The 19913-nt window shown below is 39.5% G+C and overlaps 1 protein-coding gene across 2 annotated transcripts in view; it reads right to left on the bottom strand.

Annotated features, from left to right (window-relative positions):
* Positions 1 to 19913, bottom strand: part of Frmd3 (FERM domain containing 3) — a 326943-nt gene that overhangs the window by 42781 nt on the left and 264249 nt on the right. For both annotated transcript variants that reach the window (XM_008841381.2, XM_008841380.3), the window contains exons 7-12: positions 18786 to 18873; positions 17071 to 17159; positions 13667 to 13730; positions 12430 to 12518; positions 1814 to 1888; positions 1475 to 1543 (exon numbers count right to left, since the gene is read on the bottom strand). In XM_008841381.2, the coding sequence (XP_008839603.1) occupies positions 1475 to 1543; positions 1814 to 1888; positions 12430 to 12518; positions 13667 to 13730; positions 17071 to 17159; positions 18786 to 18873 (474 nt within the window). The remainder of the gene's footprint in view (positions 1 to 1474; positions 1544 to 1813; positions 1889 to 12429; positions 12519 to 13666; positions 13731 to 17070; positions 17160 to 18785; positions 18874 to 19913) is intronic.

The following is a 19913-nucleotide window of genomic DNA, read 5'->3' as shown; positions in this document are numbered from 1 at the left end:
TACTCTTGAAAACTTGTATATGTTATAGTTTAAAAGAGTGGTAATTAGTTTAAAAGAGTGGTAATAGTGCAAACATCTCAATATCAATTGCATTAAAAATGAATTTTTCTGCATGAAACTGTGTATTTTAATAATGAAATGGAGATCTTTTAAAAGGTTAAAACCTGATTTGATTTTATGTCTTATAGGGTTTATACTGAGTAAAATATTGAATAACTGTAACAATTCAACTGTAAACCTAAAAATTTACAGTGAATTTTGAAAAAGATGCATCTTAGCTCAGAAAATTGTTACTGAATATGTCAATGCTGTTGTAATGAAATGTTTCTTCTAAGTATGTGGTTATTAAATAAATAATATACTGAAAAATAAATTAAGAAATAAAAAAATTATCTCATCTATTAAAAAAAATAAACCAAACCAAAACAAAAGGTGTACACTCTGAACCCTATGATGGTCTTTTCCCTCATTCCTTGGGTTGGCCCTTGATGGGCCCAATTGAGGTGGAGAGTGAGGTAAAGAAGACAGTATGCAAACTGGCAAAGAGAAAGGCTGGAATATGCCCCAGCCCTCTGCAAGGCCAACTAAATCAGGTGTTTGTTTCAGCACAGACTCATTCCAGAGTGTGTGATATGACTTATGGTTCATTATAATACTAAAATTTGTACTCTCGGGTAGAGAATTAAGAGTCTAATGAGATATGAGATGCATGATGGTGCGTACAGATCTGCATGTAGTAGAGCATTTATGAGAAAGCTTGTGCTACACAGAGGAGCCAAAAAGACTATCTGATGTGACATCAACGTCCCAATCCTTCGTGCGGTGTTGCCTTTTAAACTGCTCAACTTTTTCTTTCTTGTGCCTCACTTCCTCCCTTGGAACTGTATCTTTTCCTAATAAAGTTTCCTTGCTTCTTTTATAATTGAACGTCTTTGTTCCATCCTTTTCTCAGGGACAGAAAAACCTAGATGCCCTCCAGGTGTGTTTGCTGAAACCTGAATTCACCGTATGTCAGAGGGACGACTCTCTGGTGTGCAATTGCCAAAAAGGAGCAGAGCCAGTGGGACCGATCGTATTTGCCGAACAAAATGTGAGGGGGTTGGTCTAAGAGTGACAGGATGTTAGAGCAGTTAGCAGGGGCTAGCCAAGAGATGGCACATGCCTTGCTTGGTCATGCAGCACTCTAGTTTCAATACTTACTTACATAGCAAGTGGCTTGGGAAGGAACCTAGGTACACTCAGTATATAAGCCTGACAAATCTGAGGGAGCGTTCTAGGGAAGTAAATATTGTGACTTAAAATGCTATGTGTCACTACATATAGGGACCTTAGAGGGGAACATGGGGAACTGGAAAAGTTGCTCTAAATTTTTTTTTGTGGTGCTTAGGAATGAACGTCATGCTTGTTTAACTAGCTTTTAAACATTTCTGTTAATCACAGAAGTCCCCCACACCAGAGAAGACCCTGTACTCACCTATGTATCTCAGGAGGTTCCCTCTGGATTTTGGAGCTTGCCTCCGCCACCTCTTTTGCCACTTTACCACTATAAGATACATAAATATAATGAATATGAGCAGATACTCCAAGGAGATGGGGAAAGGCATGCACATGTGGCTGAGCCAGCTCTAAGAGCCCCCCTTCTTCCATTAGGAAAAGTTGTGTGGCGGTTTAGGGTGCCCTGTGAAGAGAGTAACTCAGTGCAATGGAAATGGAACATTAACACAGGGTCACAGCACAACATTAGAAACAAAATATTTAAATGTAAATGGATGCCCCGCCCCAACCTCATCAAAGTAATGGATCTATTACCCACCTATATCGAAATCTACTTCCTTTAAAAAATATCTTGCTGCTTGACACAGTCTTGATCTGACTGGACTTTGCATACCTTTAAGGAAAATCACAGCAGAAGTAGTGACACTGAAAAACTCAAGCAAAACATGCAGTAGAGCTGTGGCAATTGATTACATTGACTGGAATAAAGCAATTCATTTTAAATGCTGACTTAGCATGTGCATGCATGATCTGAAGGGGTTTCCAAAAGAACAGAAACTTCATATGCATTGAAATTTGATGTGGTCACTGATATTGTTCAATGCTATCTCCTTTCATTCTTTGTGAGCATTCACCGTAAATTACATATTTGGTTTTATAATCCTTGGTCATGGCCTACAAACAGTTCTATGCAATATTGATGAATACAAGAAACCTCTTCTTGTTTTATATTCAAGAGATACAACGACATAAATTTCTAGTACGGCATGATGAATTTAATTAATCTGGAGACACTTTGTCAGTTACGTCTGTGTAAATATTGCAACAGAAAACAGCTTTCTGGCCAGAGAGATCATTCATTGTGTTATAAGGAACTCACTGTGTGCTGCCCAAGCCAGGGAAGTGGGTCTATGTCACCACAACATGGTCACTGGCTTCTATGTCACTATGATTCAGTACTCTTTAAGAGATAGATGACCAGAACACATAAGAAACAAGAAGCAGAGCCAAACACTGTAGATCCAGCACCTCTGTGCATACTCATAAACAAACAATGCAACACTTTGAAACTTGTCAAGAACATGGGCTGTCTCACAGTAGAGCACACCCTAAATTACTATGACAGCTGAGGACAGGATATACTTTAGACACAGGATTTGGAGCAATGGAGCTGGAACTGACCTGGACGTGACCTACCCTGAAGGCTAGCTCTCATAGCTTTGGAGAGCACTTGCGAGCTGGTAAGGGACAACACCAATTGATGGTCCAGCCCCAGTTACAAGGCCTAAAAACCACATAAATGACCAGTACAGCAAATGACACTGGTGCAGCAGTGGCATTTTTATCTTGGGACCCACTGTCCATCCTCCACTTTGCCCCACCATTAGCCTACCATCAGTGGAATGTGGAACTGTGGCTCACGGTGGTAGGAGAGTAAAGTTGCAAAATCCTATGAGGAGACCACAACTCTGGCTCATGGGAGGGGGTCCACACTCCAGGTTTGTGGGAGGAAGCCACAGTTCAGCTCACAGGAGGGGACCATTGCTCCAACTTTCAAGGTGAAACCATAGATCCTGCTCAGGGCTCAGGGAGATCCTTCCTAAATTCATCCAGTAACTAGATTCTCTGGTCTTAGGAATAAAATGCTGTTTTCATTATGGCAGACTCCCAGCAGGGATCAACCATGAGCTCTGAAATAAGATGGGACAAACTCAGGGTACAGAGACACTGGAGAGGAGCTCCAGAGTCCAGTGGCACTGAATGGGGTTTTCTCTGCCCTTCTCATGCAGCCATGGACCCTGGAGAAACCATCAACATTATTTCAGAATCAATACAACTTGGATCACACCTTGACAACCAATTGGAGAGGGTCACTGCTGTTGAGATTTCAGGAGCCCCTTTGCCATTTATTCTTTTCATTCTCTCAACCTCATCTAGATGGGCAGGAGTTTTGAATTAAGCACATTCTTTCAACATGGAAATGCCCTTCAAGTAGTGTAGTCATGCACTGTGAATCATGTAAAAAGATATACTAATGTTGCCCCAAAGCCAGAGAAGCAAGATAGACTATTTTTCTCTGCTGATGACCAGTCCCACTGGAATGCTGTAATATCTGTGCTCAAATGATGATCAGCCCAGGGTCTACAGGTAATACAATATTGTTCAGTTGAGCTCATACACAAATCAGAGCTGGTTTCTCAGACCCCAGAAAGTAGCTACAGTGAAACCTTCCAATACTGGACATGGTCATGTCTACACAGCTGAAGAAGTGACCTTTATTATACATTAGTAGAGAATATGATTGCTGTCTTTGTACACTAATCAATTTAAGTGATTACAAACCACACCTATTCAAGGAGAAACACTGGTACTTACAAAATCACAAAGTAGAATAGAAAGCTCTAGGTAGTAGTCTTTTTATTGCCCCAGCAGGACTTTTGGCAAAAGAAAGAGAAAACTTAAAGTGATTAATATATCTTTGACAGTACTGCCAGCAGTATGGAGTGGAAGCCTTGCTATACAGGGAGGAAGGAATGCAGAATGCTGACCGCAGAGCGTCACATAGTAGACCTGTGACGAAGTGGTTAGCCATTGTGGATGACGGTCCTTACTCCATTTATTCCCTTTTAATGGCCAAATACTGTGTTAGCCAGAAAGATTAGACTTCTGCTGATGACCTGGTCTTTCTTTGCTCTGGTCTAACACTCTGAACTATAAGTATAGGACCCAGACTTTAGTTATGTTTATCATAGTACAAATCAGTTACTCAGCCCAAGCAGGTATCTGTGTCCAAGGATCTGGAAGCCAGCCTCATCAAGTGCTTTAGCCTACTGAGAGTTTATCACCTGAGTTGGCTGGAGATTAATGCAGATGCTAGGGATCTTGAAACTGAGAAAATCTGTCACCATTCCCTAAAAATGAACTGACTTTGGCAAATGGGAAAACGTCCTTATCATTTTACAGCTGTTAAACATTCTGAAAATATATAAAGAGCTCCAACTCTAACTGGCATATTCAAGGATTTCATCAATAGCCAGCTCAGGGCAGAGGGTGGGGGAAAGCCTTCTTACCAAATGCAACTTGCTTTCCTCTGCTCTTCTGTCTTCTTTCCTACCTGCCTTTGCCTGCTTCTACCTCTAGTTCCCCATCAAAATCCTGACCTTGAAGCATCACTGTACTCAAATGTCTCATCTTAACAGGGAAGTTCACATGGTCTCTGTGACAGCACACCTCCCTCACCTCAACCTTACTTTCTACTGTGGTACCGTCTACTCCAACTGCTGGAGATGTAGGTCACATTGGGTATTAGATATTGGGTGCTGCAAAGAATACAAAATACATTTTCACTTTGTAGACCAGGCTGGCCTCAAACTCATGGAGGTCCACCTGCCTTTTTTTTTTCCCAGTACTGGGATTAAGGTTATGCATCACTACACCCAGCTCCAGACGATATTTAATATACTAATACAACTCTCTCTTAGAAGGAAACAGCAGACATTTTGTGCATAGGGCAATCAAAGCACTGAGGGATTAAGTAAATTAACTGCAGACATATGATAGAAGAAGCCAAAGAAAGGGTTACAAATTGATTTGTCTTATCTCATAATTTAAAATTTCATGCTTAAAGCCAGGCATGGTAGTGCACACTTGTCAATATAATAGTACCAGCACTTGGGAGGTAGAAAAAAGAGGATAACAAGTATGAAGTCAGTCTAGGTCACACAGTGAAATCTTTAAAAAAAATCACTTTTAGAATCACTTTTACAGGCTTTGAATCTGTAATGGGAATCAGAATCACCTAGGAGGCTTGTAAAACAAACGTTTACAATTCCATAAGTCAGGGTAGAGTCTAGATTCTCCCTGAGTTTGTATTTCCAAAAAATTCCACAGAGTGTGAGAATGGTTGGCTCAGGGACGCTACTTGGGGAATCACTGGATTAGAACAAAGTGTTTTCAGCTCATAGAGGTACATTACCACTACCTGAGAAGCTGTTAGTGTCACAAGCACTTAGAGCTTTCATCTCAATAAAATTTAAGATAACTACACTGAGATATTATCTACATGATCAAAACTTCACTCTTTTAGAGCTCACATTTGTTGGTTTTTAGTATAATTCAGGAAGTTAATAGTGAAATTGTATTTTGTACTGTTTTCAGCACCACCCAATCACCCGATATCTAGTACCCAATGCTGCTATATAATATGAAAACCTTTTTTTTTTGTCTTTTTTTGAAACAGGGTCTTCCTGTAGCCCCAGCTGTCCTGGAACCCACTATGTGGACCACACTGCCTTGAACTCGCAGAGATCTGCCTGCCTGTGCCTCCCAAGTACTGGGACTACAGGCGTGCGCCACCACACCTGGCTAAAACATTTTTTATCCTTCCCAAAAGAAATTCCCTGTGCCCACTACCAGCAGTCACTCCTCTTTCTGCTCTGTTTTCATATTCTATACCCCCAGCCCTAGGCGACCAATCATTAACTCACTTTCTATTTACATATAGTTCCTTCTTCTGGACATGTCATATTAAGGCTAGCCTGAAAAATTTAATGAGACCTTGCCTTAAAACTCAAAAAGATCTGAGGATGTGGTTCAGTGGTTGGGCATGTCTAGCATGAGAGAGGCCCTGGATTCAATCTGTAGTACTATACAAAGGGAAAAAGAAAAGAAAGAAAAGAGAACTGTGGAGTCCTGTGTCCACTCAGGGCCTATTGAACCAGAAGCTGTATTTTAACAAGATCTCAATTAGTTAATATATTATTTAAAGTGAGGGGCGGCATTAGTATTGGGAGCTGGTCTTGGTTCTTTCTTATATTATTGCTCCTCTAACAAGCAAAATTCCAAACAAGAACATATTGGGGACTGTCTTTATCTTCTGCACACAGTTCCACACTAAATGGTAGGAGGGAGTATAATTTAGTACCTAAGAGAGTGCATAGTATAAAACATATGTGAGATAGACTTTTCAAATGAAGGAAAACACCAACCAGCGGGCCACTGACTCTTTAAGTATGTCCAGTGTGAGCTCAGAGAATGGGAGCTGGTGGCACCTGTACCAGACATGGCATCACACATGGCATAAAGGAAGCTCTTACAGGGTGACTGAACCAATACTGGGAATTCTCTGGGGTCTAGAGTAGGTGGGAAAATGAAGGCTTGTACTTCTAGATGCTGTTCCTAAGCAACAGAGTCAGGGCTCTCCAGCTAAATCCATGACTCTGGGGTCAGCTGACAATCACATTCATATTTATGTCAAAAACATCCTGGGAAGGTTCATAAGTGAGACAATGCTGTATCCCTGTTCCCACGGCAGGTAAAGTGAAGTAAAAGGGGAAATCTTCCACCCCATTACCCCCCTAGGCCACAGTCCAGGAAACAAAGCAAAGGCCTTGCTTTGGGTCTTCTTAAGCATCCACAGATGCTACAAGAGATTTCTTTGTCAGTCAGTCTAATTAGTGAATACAATGATCAGAAATCTCTTTTACTAGTTGCCAGCAAATCTGCTTATATGAAAGCATGTTAGATTCCCTAGATTGCAAATTTTCCCTATATCTCCTCCCTCTTTTTAGTTCTTTTTCCCATCTTCATTTGAGGCTGTCTACTAACTAACATGATAAAATACATATCTGGAATAATAATATCTCCAAATTAGTTTTTGATAGGCACCTATGGTTCATTAAATGATCCTCAAGGCTATGCCAGTGTTCTTCCCCATAGGGCCCACTGACGTGGCTTTGAAAGATTTTTGCTACTCCCTCACCTGACGATGTCTGTGGGTCACTGAAAGATTCTAGTTCCACCTCTATTGTTTCTTTCATGCTGGTTGACCCTCCTGATTGGGAGAAAGTCTCCTGGCCCTTGATGGCTTCACTCTTTAGCTCATCTACTCTCTGATCCAAACCTGGGTAGCCAGTTATCTTACCCAGAATGTGGAATCAACTTTCCTACTTGGTCCCTAGCTGACAGTTGTCCCTCTTACTGAAAGGTGTCCCACTGTCTGGACCCTAGCAACAGGACTATTATGTTATTTTCAATCTCTTTGGAATGAAGATCACCTCAAGACAGATACCGTGTCTTATGAGCTTGATTCAGTAAATATACTTTCAATGCCAGGATCTTTAAGAAATACACATAAAACAGCAAAATCTAGTTCCAAGTCTTAGGGATTAGATCTAGTATAGATACATAAGTGACAGTCTGCAATAGGAGTGTCATGATTTATCTTGAATTCTCTCACTTCTTGATCTTATCTATCAACTATCTGGTGTGTGAGAAGATATTTATTGAAAACAACTAACTAAATGTTTATGGGCTGTCTTTTGAAAGTAACTAGATGATTTTATCAAAGGAATAACAAAAGTTTCAGAAGGTTAGGCTAGAAAATCAACCAGCTCCTCAAATACAGGAAATAAAATGCCATAAGCAAATATGCCACATTTTCAACTAATTAAGAAAACAGAGCAAAAAAAAAATAGTTGACTACAGTTACTCTCTGTTCTGGAAATCCTACTTCTAGGTAAAAAATGTCCACACAAAACCTGTACATAGATATTTATTGTAGCATCTTTCATAATAGCTAAAGACACCAACTGAAGTGTCTGTTGACTGCTAAATGAATAAACAAAAGTGTACTGTATTCATATGATGGAATATTGCTCAACCATAAAACACAATGAATTACTGACATATAGACCAACATAGATGAATCTTGAAAATATTATACTAAGTGACAGTAAGCAGGTACAAAAGGCCACACAGTCTGCAATCATATTTATATAAAATGCCCAGATTATATAAATGCATAGCTATAGAAAGTAGATTAGTGGTTGGCAGGGGTGAGGAAGTGAGATAAATTTATTCTGGAATGAGAATGCTAATGATGAGTAACATTGTAAATTATACTAAAACCAAATGAACGTCTATAAAAGGTGGATTTTATGATATATAAATTATATTTTAATTTAAAACTAATTTTAAAAATCATGTTTGGAGCATGCACCTTTAATTCCAGCACTAGGGTGGTAGAAACGGAAATTTCCTGGGATATGGAGCAAGTTCAAGGCTTGAGCAATAACAACAACAACAACAACAACAAACAACAACAAAACATGTTAAAGGCATGATGGTGCACACCTTTAATCCTAGCACTTGGAAAGCAGAGGTTGGAGGATCTCTGTGAGACAGAGGCCAACCTGGCCTACATAGTGAGTTTCAGACCAGCTGGGGCTACTACAGGGAGACCATGTCTCCAAAAGACAAAAACAAAACAAAACAAACAAACAAAAAACAAGGGCTAAGGATGTAGCTCAATAGTAGAGCACTTGCCTAGCATGCATAAGGCTCTAGGCTTAATCACTGTACTTCAGTAATAATAATAATAATAATAATAATAATGATAATAAAAAGTAATGATTTTAAAAAATTCTCTTAGATTCTGATTAAAGACAGCACCAACCCCTCTAATTTCCCTATGTGAACTCCCATATAGGTAGAACATTCTAGAAATGTTGATTTATTTTATTTTCATTTTTATTGTTTTATTTTATGTGTGTGAGTATATTGCCTGCATGTGTCATGCAGTGCCCGTGGAGATCAGAAGAAGGCATTGGATCTCCCGGAAGTTTAGTTATAGATGGTTGTTAGCCACCATGTGGGTGCTGGGAATTGAACCCAGTTCCTCTGCAAGAGCAGCCAGTGCTTTTTAACTGCTGAGCCATTTCTCCAGTCCTAGAAGTTGATTTTTAGGAGCTGTCTTAGATTTATGTTGCTATGATAACACTCTGACAGAAACCAACTTGGGGAGAAAAGGGTTTACTTGGCTTATAGCTCACAATCCAGGAAAACCAAGACAGGAATTCAAGTGGGGTCTTTGAAGCAGGAACTGAAGCAGAAACTGTGGTGGAACATTGCTTATTTGCCTGCTTCCTTCTGGCTTTAGCTCAACCAGCATTCTTATATAACCCAGTCCCAGATACCCTGGAGTGGCAGTGTCCACAGAAGGCTAGGCTCTACTCCCTCAATTAGAAATTAAGAAAATGTCTTATAAGTCAGGCCCACAGGTCAGTCTAATGGAGAAAATTCCTCAACTGAGGTTCCCTTATCCCAGGTGACACTAGTTTGTGTCAAGTTGACAAAAACTAACCAGCCTAGAAGCTGACAAGTATCCCCTTTTACCAGTCTCCAAACACTGCAAGAGAGACAATACTGCTTTGAGTTGTTGACAGTCTTAGAAGGGCTAATGCTACACTTCACCTTTTCTTGTTATTTCTAGAAAAACAGCATTTTGTGGATCTCATCCAGGGATTTTCAAATTATGATCCTAATACGTTTGTCCAGAAGTAACAGGTTTCCAAGGAATTGGTACTTTTAGGGGTGAATCTCAGAAAACCTCTGCCAAATGTATAACCAAAGTTCTTGTAGACCCATGCAATGTGATGGGCCTTTAATCTCTAATGAAAACTGTAACCCTAATGAAAACTGTAACCCTATGTACAGCTTTACTATTCGTATCTCTCGATATGCTGGACATTGTCTACTATGCAGTTTAAGGAAAAGTGTTCTGAGGCTAAAAAGCATTCTAATATCATTATCCTATCCAACATTCACTTGGGGACCATGTCAGCCAAACTCAGAAGTTTGGTGACTCACCATTCCCAATGAGATGGGTGCAATGCATAAGGCAGAATCTCAGCATGAGAAGAATGAGCACAAACTATCTGGATACAAAATGGGAAAACTAACCCCATCTTGTTCTAGTTGACTTTTACTTTACCATGAGTTTTTGCCCAGCCTTTCCCACTGCAGCCAGGCAGGCAGGGCATCACACATAGGCAATTTCAGGGAGTACATCCGGGTAGCACGTCCTCCCTCCAGCTGTACCTGTATCTCTATGGAGCCCATTGTTCTGACAATTCTGGTAACTTGTTTTTTCTTAACAGAAACATTTTGTTAGCTGAAAACCTCTTTGTTAATTGACCTACCCTTGGTCTGGTGTAGATATGGTGATCTGATGTAACTATGGTTATTGGCTTTGACATTGGCATGATATAATTGTAGTTTTAAGCTTTATAAACACTGCCCTGCTTCTCTTCAGGGTCAAAAATTCTTTCAGGGCATTAGCTCCCTTTCAAACAGCTGGCTACTAATAAAGGACTCCTAGTTTAATGATTACTATATGGTGTTCCTCTGTGCCTCTTGTTCAGTATTATAGATAAGCCACAGAGGAAGGACTGCCTGTAAACTAGGCAGTGCTAGGCTAGGTTCCTGAACATGTCCACCACCACTGATTTCCCAGTGAATAAGAGGGTCTCAGAAACAAGATGGACTTCCCTTAAGTGTGAGCTTCTTTTGAAACCGAGGAGCTTAGTGAATAGCTTTTCAAGGCCTGTCTAGGCTCAGCTTTACATGAGCCTAGATTTGGATGACTTTCTACCACTCAATCTTTTCTTCTTATTTTGATATACTTAAATCTTCTTCTATGAACATATATTACTATATGCCAAAGGTGTCTAGTGAAATTTTTAGCTTATATGCTAAAAATATTAGACATATTAGCATATAAGCTAAAAATCCATTAATAATGCCAGAAAGAGTTAATTTTGCTCTACAAAGTAGACCTCCACCAAAATGAGTGGGGGATTGGTAGATAAATAGTCCTGTCTTGTCAACTTTCAGGTATGATAAAACTTCCTATGTAATGACCCCAAATGGAGTCCCCCAAACTATAATAGCCAAAGTAACTTCATTTTCTTCGTTTTGTGTAAAGCAACCACTTTAAACTTCAACGGCTAAAAAAACAACCAGCTTCAAGGTTAAGCACTTGAACTTACTTGCTTCCCCTTAGAAGAGTGCTTTCTTTTGGAGTGACTGATCTTGGTCATCTCCTAGACACTACAGCTGTGCTTCTTGCCTAGCCAAGAAGCCTAAATAACCAGAGTAATCACAAAGTGCCTTACTGTCAGGGTCTCTATACCGCTGTTTAAGAAAGACTAACAAAAGCTTGTTTTGACTTCTGTAGTTTGCTTATCTGTGAACTTAGGCCATCCTGACCCTACTCAGGACCACCTGGTATTACTCATGTGTGGTAAAATCCCTATAGTATTTGTGGTTTTTGCCTTTATAAAACAAGTTTCACCCTCGCCTGGGGCTGTGGGTCCTAAATCTGACCAAGGGACCACAGATGGCTATAGCCCTAATAAATTTGAGGAATTAAAATTTAACTTGGGTCTAATGGTCTTTTCCCAGTAGTTTCAAACTACATAACACCTAGTTCCTTAGTAGAGCTGAGCCTAGCTCCCATAGTAAGGACCTGCTCAATAATGCACCCCAGTCAGGCATGTTCGTACATGTCTATAATCCCAGCAGCTAGGAAGATGAGGAAAGTGGATAATGAATTTGAGGCTAATTTGTAGTATAGCAAAACTCTGTCAGAAGAGGAGAAGGAGAAGAAGAAAGAGGAGGAGAAGCAGGAGGAACAGAAGGAGGCGGAATAGGAACAGGAAGAGTAGGAGGACAGGGAAGGAGGAGAAGGAGGAGGAGGAGGAGAAGGGTGGTAGACATATTACATTGTTTAGTTCTCTGTTCCTCTAACTGCACATTTGTTGACCATATCCCAAATAATCTGGTAGAGTTAAACTCTATTTAAAGGCCTGCTTCTGGAGTATATGCCATACTAGAAAGGAATTTTGTAATGTTTACTTAAAACAACATTTTAAAAAATAACCTACAGTGGTTCTATAGAAAAGATTTATCATAGAGTTCCAGATTTGGTCAGACCAACAACTGGGAAACACCAAACAATATACCAGATTTATACTACATTTAAACACAGTAAAAAGCTTTATTAAAAGAAATGAATATGTAGTCATTTGCAAGACGTAAAGGAGTTCATGTGTGCTTCTAAAATCTATGATCAAATGAACACAAGAGACTTACTTATAAAAGGCCTGGTTCTCTACCCCACATTTCCACAGGTGTTTGCAGGCAGCTGGTGTTGAAGTATGGAATGCCAAAGTGGCTCTTTTCTAATACAAAATAACCAGAAATGGCATGATTAAAAACATGTAACTTGCCTTCTAACATACTTTTTTTGTCTATGTGTGTTGGAAGAGGGTGAAGGTTGTGTGGGTTTATGTGGTGTGTGTGTGTGTGTGTGTGTGTGTGTGTGTGTGTATGTTCCTGTATGTGTGTATGGAGACCAGAGGTTGATATTGATTGTCTTCCTCTCTCACTCTCTACCTTATTTTTTGAAACTAGTTCTCTCACTGAACCTAGAGCTCACCATTTCAGCTAAAATGCCTGGCCAGCAAGATCTAGGGAACCCCCTCCTCCACATAGGGATGGGGGTTTGGGTATTGTGTTGGTTCTGGGTATCCAAACTCATATTGTCATACTTGCATACAAATACTTTACCTACTGAGCCTTCTCCCTACCCTCTTCACCCTTACTCCCATTACTGTGCTTATTAAAGTATTCAAACAGTTTGACCTTTCCTTCACCCATCACAGACACCACTAATATACTTAAACACTCTTTCTGACAAAAGTTGATTTATAATCCTTCTTAATACTCCAGGCGAGGCATCACTTATCTTTCTGTCACACTGGGGTTAATATGAAAAGTCACTTTTCATATTTCAATATCTAGCAGTTGGGTTCACGGCAAAGGTCAAGAAAATGAGCAAATGTCAGACCTAGCTTTCAGGCTAAACATTTTCATAATCACCTTCCACCAACCGCATTCCCTAGTGAACTCACAATCTATATTTGGTGACTGCTGTATTTAAAATATCTTGGGCATACAGACTGTTGTTATAATATTATATCCATTGCTAATTGATATCTAGTTTTATAAGTATTCCTCATTTTTCATCTACCTGTATTTGGTACAAAGAATTATGGAAGGTGTTCATGTCTTATTCTTAATGAATAAAGCTTATTCCAGTATGGATAGCCAGCATGGCTCACTCTCTTTATTCTTAAGTATGGATTCCCACTAATTTGTCTAGCTCTATAATCTTTCAACAAACAGCTTCTATTATCACCATGCTTCAAAGTCACTGTCTTTGTGGGCTAACATACTAAAAGGCTATTTTACTCTTGGATTGCTCTCATGCACATACACTTACACATGCACACAACAATGACAGGAAGTTAGAAAACCAGTATCTGACCTCCTCATGGGTACCAATAAAATAAAATGTCTTCCCTTCAAACTTCAATTTGCAGACATCTGACCTAAGAAAGGAAAATCTCTGGATAAGAAGGAAAAAATGGCAGTTAAACAAGGTACCTGGCTTTCCCATGTGAATTTAGATGGCCCCCAAATGCCAACCAAGCTATAACTAAACAAGATATTATATTATCATTGGGGATGGTCTACAGTCAGTGGAAAGTCCAAGTAAATTATACAGCAATTTCCTTTCCAAGAGAATACACATTGGTAGCTAAGAATCATTTATTTCATATTTTACAGTTAGGCTATATCTTCTATGTAAAATGCTCTAGAGTGTAAGCTCCAGTATAAGCATTAGCAACTAAAACATCAATTGGTCAGCTCACTTTGCAAGGTCAGGAGGCGTAGTTACTGCATACTCATTTGGAATCATATGGACTGAAGGTGTCTGACATCCTTATCCTTTTCCATTCGCTTCCAAGAAGATCATAAACATATCACAGATTTTTATTCCCAATCTTCCTGTTTACAAAAGAATCTATTTCATTGCACATTGAAATTTTCAAAAAAGTTATGGTCAAAAAGGATGACTTTGATTTTATCTCCAAGAGTTATTTAATTTAAACCTGCCTGGAATGTGTATTGTTGTATATTGCTGGTCACTTCCTTGATAAGTGAAGTGAGAAGTAGGCTCTATTTCTTCTTCTTTTATTTAACTTCTGCTTATATATTTATATGTGCTTCTATATCTTTCTTGGAGGAAAAGAACAGTGAGACTTCATTCACATGTTTTAGTTTAGACAAGGGATTTATGAGACAGTAGCAAAGCTATATTTTTTAAAAAAACCCACAAAACTATGATTTATATGAGAAAATTTGTGTTAGCAACAGGTACATGGTTATTACAAATATATATGTTTAAGAATAAGCTAGGAAATATGGAATCCATATGAACACAGTACCTGCAACACAGGCAAGTATAGAAAACAGAAATAGTTTAGAGATTGTTTACCTGTATTCTTTAAAATGCACCTTTTCTTCCCCCCAAAATGAGATAAAAGTGAAAGAGACATGAAATCAACTTGCATTTAAAGTGAATCAAATTCTAACCAAACTACTCCAATTTTAGTCAAATCATTGCAGGGTTAAAGTAATTTGGAAACTTGAATATACAATATCCTCTAAGACATTTGCTATCCTAAGACAGAATAAGGGCAATTTCCAGGTCACCCATGTTCCCTAAACTAAGTGGAACTCTCTAGGGACCCTATTCTAGAATGGACTGAAGAAAACTTATTGAAACTTCTTTGTGAGGTGCTGAAAATATAAAGAAGAAAATCAGATAACACCACCACATACTGCTTTGTAGTTCACAAATCACACCAGGATTCTAAATCACTCTTCCAGCATTGCATTAGTTTCCCCATCTCCTTCATCTTTTCTAAGGCAGCCACATATGGATGAATATGAAACACAGAATTTAAGTGAGAGTTCTAAGAATGTTAGTTATGGAAGAAGACATGTGGGTAGAGAGAAGAGCTAAATATGTGATTGATTAAAAAACAATGATCCAGAGGGCAAGGATGTTATATAAAATTTGGGGGTATTAGAAAGCTATCACTACAGAAGAGCAGAAGGTATAGAGAATAGATACTAATGTAGTAAAGGTTTAAAAGAAGAACTGGTACTAAGAAGCACAAGATTAAGCTAGGAAATAGGATTTAATAAAGAGGTGATAGAAGAAATCTAGAAGCTTTCAGAACTGTGATACTAGTTCAGGTTAAGTGTAAAGGAATGTTTCTGTCTTAAAGCTGAAGATGCCCACTGGTCCATCACAAACCTCTATAAAGAGGTCAGACAGTCTCAGGGTGTGCACCCCAGCTCCACTATACAGGTGTAATAAGCCTGTGTAGGGCCAGCAAAAAGAAAAGTGTAGCAGGCTGCAGGTAAAAATGAGATTAAGCCAATGCACCTGTAATGTTCAGCTTTCTTCAATCTTTAGGAAGGAAAACTATTTTTCTCTTTAAACTGACAGAGTGGGGTAGTATCTACTGTTTACCTTCCCACCCTGTAATTTTACTCCTTTGTTGACACAGCTTAGACATCTTTTTCATGGCATGTGTTCACATAGGTCATTTTCTTCCTAGTCTCTAGGAAGTAGTCTAAATTTGTTGATCCCAGGCCTGGATTGTCCATTCTTCTCAACAAGGCTCAATTTAAGCAGGCACATGTGGTCTAATTCTGTCCAACTAGTGATACAAGAACTTTCCTACAGTGGTGTGCTTGTGGTATTAAAAGATAGTGGGATGGCCTTAAGGCAGTGGGATCTATTGGGGTCATGACTTCTGAAGTAGATTGGTTCCCAAGAGAACAGGTTGTCATAAAAGAGAGAGCCTATCCTCTCTCCAGTCTCTTTCTTGTTTTCCTCTGCACATGTGTGTGCCTGCTTCCTTACCCACTTCTTTTCCATGCTACAGTACCTCCAGGAGACCCTTTCCATATGCCAATGGCATGTTTTCTGGATTTTGCACTCAACAAAATTATGAGTCAAATGATCTTCTTTTTTTTTTTTTTTAATAGAGTACCCAGCTTCAAGTATACTATAGAAAAAACAAAATGTACTAAGACAAGAACATACTCCTTAAGGCTCTCCTTGCCTATCCCAAGTTGTTCCCTTTGGCCTAATCAGTAGTGAGATAACACTGGTGAGGTAACACTTTAGGGCAGAGCTCCTGAGGTCAGGTATAGTGAGATTATGTCTCAGCTTGATAGTTCCATTTCCCCATTAAGGGGAAAATAAGATTGTTTTTTATTTTTCTTTATAGGTGATAAAACTCTATCATGAAGCCACAAGGTATATAAATAGATGTTACCCGTTTTAGTTTCCCTTTTGTTGCTGTGATAGAACAAAAGCAACTTAGGGGAGGAAAGGTTTATTTTAGTTTACAACTTTGGGCCACAGTCCGTCACTGAGGGAAGTCAAGGCAGATGCTCAAGGTAGGAGCATGAATGCAGGCCTGCTTCCTATTGTAACACATTACCTCCAATAAAGGAACTCATTTCACAGCCAAAAAGTACAGCAGGAGCCATGGAGGATGCTGCTGGCTGGCAGGCTTGCAGGCTGGCTTATACTCAGCTAGGTTTCCTATACACTTGCCCAGGGATAGTGCTGCCGAAGAGTGAGCTGTGTCCTCCTGCATCAGTCAGTAGACAACCCCCCGAGAGATGCCCATCAGCCTCCGTTGAGATTCTCTTCCTGGATAATTCTAGGTTGTATCAAGATGCCAGTTAAAGCTAACGAGAACACTACCTGATAGTTCCAGGGAAAAAATTAAAAAGCTTAAGAAAAAGGGGGACAGATATTTTTAAAAAGTTTAGCCAATTTTCCAAAGAAATACTTACCATTTTATCAAATGAATTCTCTTATTTCCCTGGAATACCACAAAACCTGCAGCAGTGAATCCTAAAAATGTTGTTGTGCCTCTTGAATCCTGAAGAAGTAGAAATAAAGTCCTTTTAGGATTGAGAAAAATAAATGATAAATTACACGTTTTTCATCTTGATCATGGGTTGATTCACGACAAGGCCAGTGACTATAGCAATAAAGTAAGTTTCTAAGATGGAACTTCAGTTCCAACCTTGGATAACGCCCAGGTTATGCAGCTTTCTTCATTCAGGAATGGACACCCCACCTCACAGTCTGTTTAATATGAGCAAACTCTTCTTTGTCATGTCAGTTCTCTAATACAATAAAACCGAAAACTTTGAGCCTCTCTGCTAACCTGATTTAACTACACACAGTATAAGTATTACCAGGAAAAGCCTACTCGACTCCGAGCCTAGACCTGGAACTCTAAGCAACTCATGCAGAAATTGAGTGAAGACGAAAAAATAAAAAATAAAAAATAACAGCAAAGCTAAGTCAGCCTAAACAACAGGTAAAGAAAGAGTCAAATTTCTAGATAGAATCTAAGCCACTAAATGAAACAACCTGATTCATGTTATCACTAGAGGTAACTGGATAACACCAAAATGTATCTTTAATATCCTGACTGACAAGAACACTTATTTTAGAATTAGTGCTAATGTCTGGTTGATACATGGTTAAAAATATGGGAAAAAATATTGATTATATGAATAATTTCTGGAAAGTGTGCACAAAGTAGCACCTTAGCAGATTGACAAAAAGAAGGATTACTAGCCTGGGGATATGAATTCAGATCCCAAACCCACAAATAAAAAAAAGGTGGGAGTGGTGGTGCGCACTTGTAATCTCATACTTGGGGGGTAGTTCAGAGATATGTAGATCCCTGAAGCTCAATAGTGAGCCAGTACAGCCAAATCAATAAGCTCTGGGTTCAGTCAGAGATACTGTCTCAGAAAATAAAGGTGGAAACAGATAAAGACATTCAACACTGACCTCAGGGCTCCACTGTAATGGCCCATGTATGCACACCCATACACACACACCAAACAGATGCATGATCCCCCATATACACACACTAAACAAATGCATGCTCACCCATATATACTCACCCCTTACAGAGAGAGAGAGAGAGAGAGAGAGAGAGAGAGAGAGAGAGAGAGAGAGGAGTAAAGGAAAGCCAGATTTCTCAGAAATCTGATTGTGTACCTCAGAGACAGAACACAGGTGACTTTGATAAAAGTCGTCTGTGTTTAACCCTTGTGAAAAATACTGTTGAATAGTATGAGTAAAAGAACAGAGAAAAACAAGTTCTCTCAGTTAATATAATTTAATATTTCTTTAAACTTTTCCTTCAACTTGCCTGGTTTTAAAGACTACATTCTTGTTGGTAAAGACCTGGAAAGTAATTGTGTTGGAACTATTCCCCTCAGTTTCTGAGGGAAATCATCCATTTGACCAATAAATGTATGCATGTTAATTTAGGAAAATATGACTACCATGGTACAATTAGTGGGAAACTGCAGGACCCCAAGGTAGAAAAACAATTGTCAAAACATGTGACCACAGCTTACTTGTATTGTGGTCAGGTTGCATAAATCTCCCAAGTGTGTTCATCCAGGCCTGCCCACCAATCAATTTTCTTTTGGAGAAAATGGTGATTATGTGGTGACATGCTGTGTGATGCAGTTACCTTGCATGGGTGAGGATCTACTCCGTAGGTCTCCAAAGTGTGAGCTTTCAGGAGTAAGTTAAATTCAGCAATCGCTGGGCTCTGACCTCTAAAACAACACAAGACAAGTTTAGGGAGCTCAAGCTAAAAACAGTAGGAACAGCGGGGCGTGGTGGCGCATGCCTTTGATCACAGCACTCAGGAGGCAGAGGCAGGCAGATCTCTGTGAGTTCAAGGCCAGCCTGGTCTACATAGTGAGTGCCATGTCAGCTGGGACTACAGGAAGACCCTGTCTCAAAATGACAAAAAAAAAAAAAAGGGATAGTTTCTTTCATGAATTGAATACTATTTTCTAAACAAATAACAAAAAAAAAGATCCCTACATCAGTAGTACTCAGTAAATCATGATTATTTCTCATCATGCAGAGCACTTTGAAAATGTCACATTTTCTAGATAATTGTTCTAAAATACACTGCTGTATGTTCATATTAGCATTCCGGTGACTGTACAGTTATCAAGTTACCAGTATGGAGGCACTCACAAATGCAACGTGGACACAAAATAAAATAGCACTTCAGGAAGTCCCTGAAACTGATGAGGTTCACAAGGCACCTCCCTCCTACTCAGGTACACTCTTAGACAAGCCAAGCTTCCTGGAAGAAGCAAAGACTAATGGAGTTTCCTGGAAAAGGCACTCTCTAGCCTGTTGTTGCCAATGTGTCTGCAGGTCATGCAGTATGTGCCATGTTTCCAGATTTTGTGAGCTGTCACCCATATTTCTGTAAATAACCCCAATAAAACTCATTGGTTCACCAAGTTGAACTTCGGTAGTATCGTTACTTTGACATGTTGTTGGCTCCCAATCTGGAATAAGTAGAGATTTTTTTTCAAAAAGAGTAAATGAGGTCATGTTCTTGCTCTGGGACTAGGCCAGGATCTCATTTCTTTAGGGTTCCCATTTACCCTGCATAGCTAGTCAGACACTGCCTGCTTGGTTGCTATCTTCCTGCCTTGGGACTAGGCTGATTCTCACTGCTGGACAACTTCCATCTAGCCTAGCTGAGAACCAGTTACTGCTGGTAGGCTCCAGAACACCATCCTGAGTTCAAGACACCCAGTCACTGGGTTGCCATCTTCTGGCTCTGGAA

This window comes from Nannospalax galili, unplaced genomic scaffold (assembly GCF_000622305.1).
Source record: "Nannospalax galili isolate Female #2095 unplaced genomic scaffold, S.galili_v1.0 scaffold801, whole genome shotgun sequence".
NCBI lineage: Eukaryota > Metazoa > Chordata > Mammalia > Rodentia > Spalacidae > Nannospalax > Nannospalax galili.
The sequence above is the reverse complement of the archived record's forward strand: the minus strand, read 5'-3'. Positions and strand labels throughout refer to the sequence as shown.